This window comes from Panulirus ornatus, chromosome 45 (assembly GCF_036320965.1).
Source record: "Panulirus ornatus isolate Po-2019 chromosome 45, ASM3632096v1, whole genome shotgun sequence".
Taxonomy (NCBI): Eukaryota; Metazoa; Arthropoda; class Malacostraca; order Decapoda; family Palinuridae; genus Panulirus; species Panulirus ornatus.
The window spans coordinates 11,582,736-11,595,235 of NC_092268.1; the positions used below are offsets into that span (position 1 = coordinate 11,582,736).

General features: G+C 49.0%; 1 protein-coding gene across 1 annotated transcript in view; it reads left to right on the plus strand.

Annotated features, from left to right (window-relative positions):
- LOC139763024 (uncharacterized) overlaps window positions 1–11,957 on the plus strand; it is a 270,756-nt gene extending 258,799 nt beyond the window's left edge. Inside the window, exon 2 of the mRNA XM_071688559.1 lies at window positions 11,445–11,957. Within this exon, the coding sequence (XP_071544660.1) occupies window positions 11,445–11,465 (21 nt within the window). The 3' untranslated portion in view covers window positions 11,466–11,957. The remainder of the gene's footprint in view (window positions 1–11,444) is intronic.
- The last annotated feature ends 543 nt before the right edge of the window (window positions 11,958–12,500 follow it).

Below are 12,500 nucleotides of genomic sequence, written 5' to 3' on the forward strand. Positions count from 1 at the left end.
TATGCACGAACGTAATATATGCACGAACGTAATGTATGCACGAACGTCATATATGCACGAACGTAATGTATGCACGAATTATTCCATTTGGTCGTACGAATATATAGAAGAAACTTATTAGCATAGAATGTGATTGATGATAAATGCTATTAAAGAAATTAGAGATTGCAAGTTAGTAAAGTTAGAATATAGAAACTTAGATGTGAAAGTTAGTAAAGTTAGAATATAGAAACTTAGATGTGAAAGTTAGTAAAGTTAGAATATAGAAACTTAGATGTGAAAGTTAGTAAAGTTAGAATATAGAAACTTGGATGTGAAAGTTAGTAAAGTTAGAATATAGAAACTTGGATGTGAAAGTTAGTAAAGTTAGAATATAGAAACTTAGATGTGAAAGTTAGTAAAGTTAGAATATAGAAACTTGGATGTGAAAGTTAGTAAAGTTAGAATATAGAAACTTGGATGTGAAAGTTAGTAAAGTTAGAATATAGAAACTTAGATGTGAAAGTTAGTAAAGTTAGAATATAGAAACTTGGATGTGAAAGTTAGTAAAGTTAGAATATAGAAACTTAGATGTGAAAGTTAGTAAAGTATTGAATATAGAAACTTAAATTGAAAGTTAGTAAAGTTAGAATATAGAAACTTAGATGTGAAAGTTAGTAAAGTTAGAATATAGAAACTTAAATTGAAAGTTAGTAAAGTTAGAATATAGAAACTTAGATGTGAAAGTTAGTAAAGTATTGAATATAGAAACTTAAATTGAAAGTTAGTAAAGTTAGAATATAGAAACTTGGATGTGAAAGTTAGTAAAGTATTGAATATAGAAACTTAAATTGAAAGTTAGTAAAGTTAGAATATAAAAACTTAGATGTGAAAGTTAGTAAAGTATTGAATATAGAAACTTAAATTGAAAGTTAGTAAAGTTAGAATATAGAAACTTGGATGTGAAAGTTAGTAAAGTTAGAATATAGAAACTTAAATTGAAAGTTAGTAAAGTTAGAATATAGAAACTTGGATGTGAAAGTTAGTATAGTAAAGTTAGAATATAGAAACTTAGATGTGAAAGTTAGTAAAGTATTGAATATAGAAACTTAAATTGAAAGTTAGTAAAGTTAGAATATAGAAACTTGGATGTGAAAGTTAGTAAAGTATTGAATATAGAAACTTAAATTGAAAGTTAGTAAAGTTAGAATATAAAAACTTAGATGTGAAAGTTAGTAAAGTATTGAATATAGAAACTTAAATTGAAAGTTAGTAAAGTTAGAATATAGAAACTTGGATGTGAAAGTTAGTAAAGTTAGAATATAGAAACTTAAAGTGATAGAATATAGAGACATAGAAGTGATGACGCATTAAGTAAACACGTGACGTCATACCTTCGTTATATGCAACGGTGAGGTCAGAGGAGGAGGTCAAGGAGGAGGTCAAGGAGGAGGTCAAGGAGGACGTCAAGGAGGAGGTCGAGGAGGTGGTCAGGAGGAGGTCAAGGAGGAGGTCGAGGAGGAGGTCAAGGAGGAGGTCGAGGAAGTGGTCGAGGAGGAGGGGGTCAAGGAAGAGGTCAAGGAGGAGGTCAAGGAGGCGGTCAAGGTGGATGAGGTCGAGGAGGAGGTCAAGGTGGATGAGGTCGATAAGGAGGTCGAGATGGAGGTCAAGGAGGCGGTCAAGGTGGATGAGGTCGAGGAGGAGGTCAAGGTGGATGAGGTCGAGGAGGAGGTCAAGGAGGAGGTCGAAGAGGAGGTTAAGGAGGGGTTCAAGGTGGATGAGGTCAGGGAGGAGGTCAAGGTGGATGAGGTCGAGGAGGAGGTCAAGGAGGATGAGGTCGAGGAGGAGGTCAAGGTGGATGAGGTCGAGGAGGAGGTTAAGGAGGGGGTCAAGGTGGATGAGGTCGGGGAGGAGGTCAAGGTGGATGAGGTCGAGGAGGAGGTCAAGGTGGATGAGGTCGAGGAGGAGGTCAAGGAGGAGGTCGAGGAAGAGGTCGAGGAGGAGGTTAAGGAGGGGGTCAAGGTGGATGAGGTCGAGGAGGAGGTTAAGGAGGAGGTCAAGGTGGATGAGGTCGAGGAGGAGGTTAAGGAGGGGGTCAAGGTGGATGAGGTCGAGGAGGAGGTTAAGGAGGGGGTCAAGGTGGATGAGGTCGAGGAGGAGGTTAAGGAGGGGGTCAAGGTGGATGAGGTCGAGGAGGAGGTTAAGGAGGGGGTCAAGGTGGATGAGGTCGAGGAGGTCAAGGTGGATGAGGTCGAGGAGGAGGTCGAGGAGGTCGAGGAAGAGGTCGAGGAGGAGGTTAAGGAAGGGGTCAAGGTGGATGAGGTCGAGGAGGAGGTTAAGGAGGGGGTCAAGGTGGATGAGGTCGAGGAGGAGGTCAAGGTGGATGAGGTCGAGGAGGAGGTCAAGGAGGAGGTCGAGGAGGAGGTCGAGGAAAAGGTCAAGGAGTGGGTCAAGGAGGAGGGGGTCGAGGAGGAGGTCAAATAGGGGGTCGAGGAGGAGGAGGAGGAGGTGGAGGTGTGACTTGGTGGAGTGGGAGGCTGGAGAGATAAGATATCAGGCTTAAAGTTATCCTTGCCAATTACCCCGCCAAGTGTGGGTTGTTAGTGGAGAGAGAGAGAGAGAGAGAGAGAGAGAGAGTGAGAGAGAGAGAGAGAGAGAGAGAGAGAGAGAGAGAGAGAGAGAGAGAGAGAGAGAGAGAGAGTGGCCAAGTGAGAGATAGAGTGCCAAGTGAGACAGAGTGAGAGACATAAAGTGGCCAATTGAGATATACAGATAGTGAGAGAGATAGAGAGAGATATAGTGAGGGAAATAGATAGATAGATAGATAGATAGAGAGATAGATAGATAGAGAGAGAGAGAGAGAGAGAGAGAGAGAGAGAGGGAGAGAGAGAGAGAGAGAGAGAGTACGTACGTCTGCCATGATTGTGTGCCACATGTGGTTGTGGTTGTAGCTGGAGGTTGTACCACGTTGTGGTGTCCCGGACAAGGGGGGGGGGGGGTAAAGTGGTAGTTAAGATGGACCGAACTGGTCAAACAACCTCTCACTCGAAGGGTGGTTGACATTTCCCTGCTACTGCATGTAGCGCAGCCATGCTTTACAGTCGCCCTTAGAAACATTCTACGTAACACTTTAGGGTTTCTTCATAGAAAATGGTCCTGGGGTATTTATATATATAAATGTATATATATCAGGCTTAGAAAAATTATAATTTATATGGTATTTTGGTCGAGTGGAAATGGGTGGTCGACTGGAAGGTTCCAGTGTACGTGTTCAAATGTGTATAGAAATTATTGTGACCCTGTATGATGTATGATGTGTATTGCTGTATTAGTCTGTATTGGAACCATACTGTATTACAGCGAGGAAAGCAGTATATATATATATATATATATATATATATATATATATATATAGTCTGTCGTACCGTAGTGTTCAAGGGTCGTATACCGTCGTGTTCAAGGGTCGTATACCGTCGTGTTCAGGGGTCGTATACCGTCGTGTTCAAGGGTCGTATACCGTCGTGTTCAAGGGTCGTATACCGTCGTGGTCAAGGGTCGTATACCGTCGTGCTCAAGGGTCGTATACCGTCGTGTTCAAGGGTCGTATACCGTCGTGGTCAAGGGTCGTATACCGTCGTGCTCAAGGGTCGTATACCGTCGTGTTCAAGGGCCGTATACCGTCGTGTTCAAGGGTCGTATACCGTCGTGTTCAAGGGTCGTATACCGTCGTGTTCAAGGGTCGTATACCGTCGTGTTCAGGGGTCGTATACCGTCGTGTTCAAGGGTCGTATACCGTCGTGTTCAAGGGTCGTATACCGTCGTGGTCAAGGGTCGTATACCGTCGTGCTCAAGGGTCGTATACCGTCGTGTTCAAGGGCCGTATACCGTCGTGTTCAAGGGACGTATACCGTCGTGTTCAAGGGTCGTATACCGTCGTGTTCAAGGGTCGTATACCGTCGTGTTCAAGGGACGTATACCGTCGTGTTCAAGGGCCGTATACCGTCGTGTTCAAGGGTCGTATACCGTCGTGTTCAAGGGTCGTATACCGTCGTGTTCAAGGGTCGTATACCGTCGTGTTCAAGGGTCGTATACCGTCGTGTTCAAGGGTCGTATACCGTCGTGCTCAAGGGTCGTATACCGTCGTGTTCAAGGGTCGTATACCGTCGTGTTCAAGGGTCGTATACCGTCGTGTTCAAGGGTCGTATACCGTCGTGTTCAAGGGTCGTATACCGTGGTGTTCAAGGGTCGCTTTCATTGTGACAAGGTTGCACATGCGCGTTTTGTTATCGCCTTATCGTACGTGCTGATAACAGATGGAGTTCAGATGGTAGATAAAATTCCACTTGTGTATGATGGAACAGTATGGATCATGTATCCTGTCCAATGTCTGGTGTGTCTGTATGGATCATGTATCCTGTCCAATGTCTGGTGTGTCTGTATGGATCATGTATCCTGTCCAATGTCTGGTGTGTCTGTATGGATCATGTATCCTGTCCAATGTCTGGTGTGTCTGTATGGATCATGTATCCTGTCCAATGTCTGGTGTGTCTGTATGGATCATGTATCCTGTCCAATGTTTGGTGTGTCTGTATGGATCATGTATCCTGTCCAATGTCTGGTGTGTCTGTATGGATCATGTATCCTGTCCAATGTCTGGTGTGTCTGTATGGATCATGTATCCTGTCCAATGTCTGGTATGTCTGTATGGATCATGTATCCTGTCCAATGTCTGGTGTGTCTGTATGGATCATGTATCCTGTCCAATGTCTGGTGTGTCTGTATGGATCATGTATCCTGTCCAATGTCTGGTGTGTCTGTATGGATTATGTATCCTGTCCAATGTTTGGTGTGTCTGTATGGATCATGTATCCCGTCCAATGTTTGGTGTGTCTGTATGGATCATGTATCCTGTCCAATGTCTGGTGTGTCTGTATGGATCATGTATCCTGTCCAATGTCTGGTGTGTCTGTATGGATCATGTATCCTGTCCAATGTCTGGTGTGTCTGTATGGATCATGTATCCTGTCCAATGTTTGGTGTGTCTGTATGGATCATGTATCCTGTCCAATGTCTGGTGTGTCTGTATGGATCATGTATCCTGTCCAATGTCTGGTGTGTCTGTATGGATCATGTATCCTGTCCAATGTCTGGTGTGTCTGTATGGATCATGTATCCTGTCCAATGTCTGGTGTGTCTGTATGGATCATGTATCCTGTCCAATGTCTGGTGTGTCTGTATGGATCATGTATCCTGTCCAATGTCTGGTGTGTCTGTATGGATCATGTATCCTGTCCAATGTCTGGTGTGTCTGTATGGATCATGTATCCAGTCCAATGTCTTGTTGTGTCTGTATGGATCATGTATCCTGTCCAATGTCTGGTATGTCTGTATGGATCATGTATCCTGTCCAATGTCTGGTGTGTCCTGTATGGATCATGATCCTGTCCAATGTCTCCCAATGTCTGGTTGTCTGTATGGATCAGTATCCGTCCAATTTTGGTGTGTCTGTATGGATATGTATCTGCCCAAATGTTTGGTGTGTCTGTATGATCATTTTCCTGTCCAAGTCTGGTGTGTCGTATGGTCATTTCCTGTAAATTTTTGGGTATGTCTGTATGGATCATTTCTGCCCAAGTTGGTGGGGTCTGTATGGATAGTATCCTGCCCAATTTGGTGTGTCTGTATGGATCATGTATCCATGTATATGTCTATCTATGGTAGCAATGTGTGTGTGGGGAAGACGACTGGCGCTCAGGAGGTAGGGAGGGAAACGTGGCTCATTCTCATGTGTCTAGGGAGTGCACTTCCACCAGATGGGTGTAAACAATTGTTTGTTTGTTGTTGTTTGTGGTGGTGGTGGGGGGGGGGGGGGGGGGGTCGTGTGCTGGTGTAACGACCCTGACCAGACGTGTGTAACGACCCTGATGTGGGGGGTCGACCCTAACGACCCAGTCAGGGTTGTTACATGTCAGGTCAGGGGTTCGAAGACCATCCATTGGCTGGTTTTCCCTGGAAAGGTCAGGTCAGGTCAGGTCACGGAGGTGGGGGGAGAGGAAGGACTCGTGTCCCATCTCTTGAAGGAATCATGGTCCTAGCCCAGCCCCCAGCCCCGCCCAGCCCCTAGCCCCAGCCCCGCCCAGCCCCTAGCCCCCTAGCCCCAGCGTTCATTAGTTCAGGGTAATGTAGGTAAGTCCAGCTGGTGAGGAGTTAAAGCTCCAGCGACGCTGGCGACTGGAAATGCCTGGAACCGGGATCCAGCCCCCACCTGGAAGGTTGTTCGTGAAGATCCTGGAAGGTTGTTCGTGAAGATCCAGCCCTACCTGGAAGGCTGTTCGTGAAGATCCAGCCCCACCTGGAAGGTTGTTCGTGAAGATCCAGCCCCCACCTGGAAGGCCGTTCGTGAAGATCCAGCCCCCACCTGGAAGGTTGTTCGTGAAGATCCAGCCCCCACCTGGAAGGTTGTTCGTGAAGATCCAGCCCCCACCTGGAAGGTTGTTCGTGAAGATCCAGCCCCCACCTGGAAGGTTGTTCGTGAAGATCCAGCCCCACCTGGAAGGTTGTTCGTGAAGATCCAGCCCCCACCTGGAAGGTTGTTCGTGAAGATCCAGCCCCCACCTGGAAGGTTGTTCGTGAAGATCCAGCCCCCACCTGGAAGGCCGTTCGTGAAGATCCAGCCCCCACCTGGAAGGTTGTTCGTGAAGATCCAGCCCCCACCTGGAAGGCCGTTCGTGAAGATCCAGCCCCCACCTGGAAGGCCGTTCGTGATGATCCAGCCCCCACTGGAAGGTTGTTCGTGAAGATCCAGCCCCCCACCTGGAGGTTGTTCGTGAAGATCCAGCCCCCACCTGGAAGGCCGTTCGTGAAGATCCAGCCCCCACCTGGAAGGTTGTTCGTGAAGATCCAGCCCCCACCTGGAAGGCCGTTCGTGAAGATCCAGCCCCCACCTGGAAGGCTGTTCGTGAAGATCCAGCCCCCACCTGGAAGGTTGTTCGTGAAGATCCAGCCCCCACCTGGAAGGTTGTTCGTGAAGATCCAGCCCCCACCTGGAAGGCCGTTCGTGAAGATCCAGCCCCACCTGGAAGGCCGTTCGTGAAGATCCAGCCCCCACCTGGAAGGTTGTTCGTGAAGATCCAGCCCCCACCTGGAAGGCCGTTCGTGAAGATCCAGCCCCCACCTGGAAGGTTGTTCGTGAAGATACAGGCCCCACCTGGAAACCTGTTCGTGAAGATCCAGCCCCCACCTGGAATGTTGTTCGTGAAGATCCAGCCCCCACCTGGAAGGCGTTCGTGAAGATCCAGCCCCCACCTGGAAGGTTGTTCGTGAAGATCCAGCCCCCACCTGGAAGGTTGTTCGTGAAGATCCAGCCCCCACCTGGAAGGTTGTTCGTGAAGATCCAGCCCCCACCTGGAAGGTTGTTCGTGAAGATCCAGCCCCCACCTGGAAGGTTGTTCGTGAAGATCCAGCCCCCACCTGGAAGGCTGTTCGTGAAGATCCAGCCCCCACCTAGAAGGTTGTTCGTGAAGATCCAGCCCACACCTGGAAGGCCGTTCGTGAACATCCAGCCCCGCCTGGAAGGATGTTCGTGAAGATCCAGCCCCGCCTGGAAGGCTGTTCGTGAAGATCCTGGAAGCGCTGGAAGGTTGTTCGTGAAGATCCAGCCCCCACGTGGGAGGTTGTTCGTGAAGATCCAGCCCCACCTGGAAGGCTGTTCGTGAAGATCCAGCCCCGCCTGGAAGGCTGTTCGTGAAGATCCTGGAAGCGCTGGAAGGTTGTTCGTGAAGATCCAGCCCCCACCTGGAAGGCTGTTCGTGAAGATCCAGCCCCACCTGGAAGGTTGTTCGTGAAGATCCAGCCCCCACCTGGAAGGCTGTTCGTGAAGATCCAGCCCCGCCTGGAAGGCTGTTCGTGAAGATCCTGGAAGGGCTGGAAGGTTGTTCGTGAAGATCCAGCCCCCGCCTGGAGGGTTGTTCGTGAAGATCCAGCCCCCACCTGAAAGGTTGTTCGTGAAGATCCTGGAACCGCTGGAAGGATATTGGTGAAAGGTCATAAGAGACTGGAAGTAATGGGGACGAACTGGGGGGGGGGGGGGTTCGGGAGGGCTGGAGGAACTGGAAGGTTCTTCATGTACGAACTGGACTGGACTGGAAGACCACTGATGAAAGGCCTGGAACTGCCACTGATGAAAGGCCTGGAACTGCCACTGATGGAAGGTCTGGAACTGCCACTGATGGAAGGTCTGGAACTGCCACTGATGGAAGGCCTGGAACTGCCACTGATGGAAGGTCTGGAACTGCCACTGATGGAAGGTCTGGAACTGCCACTGATGGAAGGCCTGGAACTGCCACTGATGGAAGGTCTGGAACTGCCACTGATGGAAGCCCTAGAAGCTGACCTGGGGTTAGCGAGGTCCTGGAAACCACAGTGGGCAGGAGGTGTGGTCTGATGATGGTCTTCTGGAAGGTCGTGGAAAAGGGGGACAAGCTGGGGTCATAGAAGATGGGATGTCCATGGGAAAGGAAAGAGCAGCTTGGGTCATAGAAGATGGGATGTCCATGGAAAAGGGGAGAAGCTGGGGTCAAAGAAGATGGGATGGCCATGGAAAAGGGGGGGAAGAAGCTGGGGTCATAGAAGATGGGGTGTCCATGGGAAAGGGGAGAAGCTGGGGTCAAAGAAGATGGGATGGCCATGGAAAAGGGGGGGAAGAAGCTGGGGTCATAGAAGATGGGATGTCCATGGAAAAGGGGAGAAGCTGGGGTCAAAGAAGATGGGATGGCCATGGAAAAGGGGGGGAAGAAGCTGGGGTCATAGAAGATGGGATGTCCATGGAAAAGGGGAGAAGCTGGGGTCAAAGAAGATGGGATGGCCATGGAAAAGGGGGGGAAGAAGCTGGGGTCATAGAAGATGGGATGTCCATGGAAAAGGGGAGAAGCTGGGGTCAAAGAAGATGGGATGGCCATGGAAAAGGGGGGGAAGAAGCTGGGGTCATAGAAGATGGGATGTCCATGGAAAAGGGGAGAAGCTGGGGTCAAAGAAGATGGGATGGCCATGGAAAAGGGGGGGAAGAAGCTGGGGTCATAGAAGATGGGATGTCCATGGAAAAGGGGAGAAGCTGGGGTCAAAGAAGATGGGATGGCCATGGAAAAGGGGGGGAAGAAGCTGGGGTCATAGAAGATGGGATGTCCATGGAAAAGGGGAGAAGCTGGGGTCAAAGAAGATGGGATGGCCATGGAAAAGGGGGGGAAGAAGCTGGGGTCATAGAAGATGGGATGTCCATGGAAAAGGGGAGAAGCTGGGGTCAAAGAAGATGGGATGGCCATGGAAAAGGGGGGGAAGAAGCTGGGGTCATAGAAGATGGGATGTCCATGGAAAAGGGGAGAAGCTGGGGTCATAGAAGATGGGATGTCCATGGAAAAGGGGAGAAGCTGGGGTCATAGAAGATGGGATGTCCATGGAAAAGGGGAGAAGCTGGGGTCAAAGAAGATGGGATGGCCATGGAAAAGGGGGGGAAGAAGCTGGGGTCATAGAAGATGGGATGTCCATGGAAAAGGGGAGAAGCTGGGGTCATAGAAGATGGGATGTCCATGGAAAAGGGGAGAAGCTGGGGTCAAAGAAGATGGGATGGCCATGGAAAAGGGGGGGAAGAAGCTGGGGTCATAGAAGATGGGATGTCCATGGAAAAGGGGAGAAGCTGGGGTCATAGAAGATGGGATGTCCATGGAAAAGGGGAGAAGCTGGGGTCAAAGAAGATGGGATGGCCATGGAAAAGGGGGGGAAGAAGCTGGGGTCATAGAAGATGGGATGTCCATGGAAAAGGGGAGAAGCTGGGGTCAAAGAAGATGGGATGGCCATGGAAAAGGGGGGGAAGAAGCTGGGGTCATAGAAGATGGGATGTCCATGGAAAAGGGGAGAAGCTGGGGTCAAAGAAGATGGGATGGCCATGGAAAAGGGGGGGAAGAAGCTGGGGTCATAGAAGATGGGATGTCCATGGAAAAGGGGAGAAGCTGGGGTCAAAGAAGATGGGATGGCCATGGAAAAGGGGGGGAAGAAGCTGGGGTCATAGAAGATGGGATGTCCATGGAAAAGGGGAGAAGCTGGGGTCATAGAAGATGGGATGTCCATGGAAAAGGGGAGAAGCTGGGGTCAAAGAAGATGGGATGGCCATGGAAAAGGGGGGGAAGAAGCTGGGGTCATAGAAGATGGGATGTCCATGGAAAAGGGGAGAAGCTGGGGTCATAGAAGATGGGATGTCCATGGAAAAGGGGAGAAGCTGGGGTCAAAGAAGATGGGATGGCCATGGAAAAGGGGGGGAAGAAGCTGGGGTCATAGAAGATGGGATGTCCATGGAAAAGGGGAGAAGCTGGGGTCATAGAAGATGGGATGTCCATGGAAAAGGGGAGAAGCTGGGGTCAAAGAAGATGGGATGGCCATGGAAAAGGGGGGGAAGAAGCTGGGGTCATAGAAGATGGGATGTCCATGGAAAAGGGGAGAAGCTGGGGTCATAGAAGATGGGATGTCCATGGAAAAGGGGAGAAGCTGGGGTCAAAGAAGATGGGATGGCCATGGAAAAGGGGGGGAAGAAGCTGGGGTCATAGAAGATGGGATGTCCATGGAAAAGGGGAGAAGCTGGGGTCATAGAAGATGGGATGTCCATGGAAAAGGGGAGAAGCTGGGGTCAAAGAAGATGGGATGGCCATGGAAAAGGGGGGGAAGAAGCTGGGGTCATAGAAGATGGGATGTCCATGGAAAAGGGGAGAAGCTGGGGTCAAAGAAGATGGGATGGCCATGGAAAAGGGGGGGAAGAAGCTGGGGTCATAGAAGATGGGATGTCCATGGAAAAGGGGAGAAGCTGGGGTCAAAGAAGATGGGATGGCCATGGAAAAGGGGGGGAAGAAGCTGGGGTCATAGAAGATGGGATGTCCATGGAAAAGGGGAGCTGTTGTGTCGATCATGATAACTTCCCTCACGGGTAATTACTTCCTTCGCTGGTATGGACAGGATGCCTGGTCTTCATTTGCATATTCCATTTAACGTTTTTTGAATATTATTGTATTTTGCATATTCCAAACCTCTCTCATCAAACCCTTATTATCTATAACTCATTAGCTTTCTTATTACTTAGTAATAGAGCATTTATTGTTGTATATGTGTATATGTATATCACATAAACACCCTACAGTTGATAGGATTCGAACCCAGGACATTTGGTGTGGTAGTCGGGAACGCTAACTGCTAGGCTGTTCGATTACTAGTAATCGAATAGTCGTTTCCCTATAGGGGCGATCATAGTCTATCGGTTAGTGTTTCCGACCACCACTCAAAAGGTTCTGGGTTCGAATCCTGGCTGCTGAAATGTGTTGTGTGTTCTGTGAAAGTGTGTTTTCATTTGCACTATATTCGTGATGTATATGAATGTATATATGTATATTTATAACGAATGTTTATATTCGTATTGTTTTGTTTTCCAGGTATGTGTTGTCGTCACGTGAGACCAGGTGTGGGAGTGGATGGTAAGTGGAATGGGTGGAGGAGGGAAAGAGAGAAGAGGACGTGGAATGGTTCGAGTGGAGGTGGAAGGGGAGGGAGTCGTGGTGGATGGGTGGAAAGGGTGGCTGGGATGGGTAGGAGCGAGTGGATAGATGATGGAGGGACAGTCTGGGATAGATGGAAGAGGTGGGAAGGAGAGAAGGGAATGGGAGGGTCATATCTAGTTAGTAATTAAGGTGTAGACTGATGGAGTCCACAGCAATATAGTATATAGATGGAGCCTCCATCTCTCTAGGTGTATGTTCTCCAGTCTTGACTGCCCTCCCCCTCCATCCCACCCTCTCCATCATCCCCCCTTCCCCTTTCCATCATCTGTCCCCCCTCATCCCCAGTTCGCACTGGCCATCTCCCATTGCGTCATAAACAGCCCAATTATCCTCCACTAACTACCTGTTAACTTCTTGATTTCATCCTAATTTCTTGTGTGTGTGTGTGTGTGTGTGTGTGTGTGTGTGTGTGTGTATACGACCCTTGAACACGACGGTATACGACCTTTGAACACGACGGTATACGACCCTTGAACACAACGGTATACGACCCTTGAACACGACGGTATACGACCCTTGAACACGACGGTATACGACCCTTGAACACGACGGTATACGGCCCTTGAACACGACGGTATACGACCCTTGAACACGACGGTATACGACCCTTGAACACGACGGTATACGACCCTTGAACACGACGGTATACGACCCTTGAACACGACGGTATACGACCCTTGAACACGACGGTATACGGCCCTTGAACACGACGGTATACGACCCTTGAACACGACGGTATACGACCCTTGAGCACGACGGTATACGACCCTTGAGCACGACGGTATACGACCCTTGAACACGACGGTATACGACCCTTGAGCACGACGGTATACGACCCTTGAACACGACGGTATACGACCCTTGAGCACGACGGTATACGACCCTTGATCACAACGGTATACGACCCTTAAGCACGACGGTATACGACCC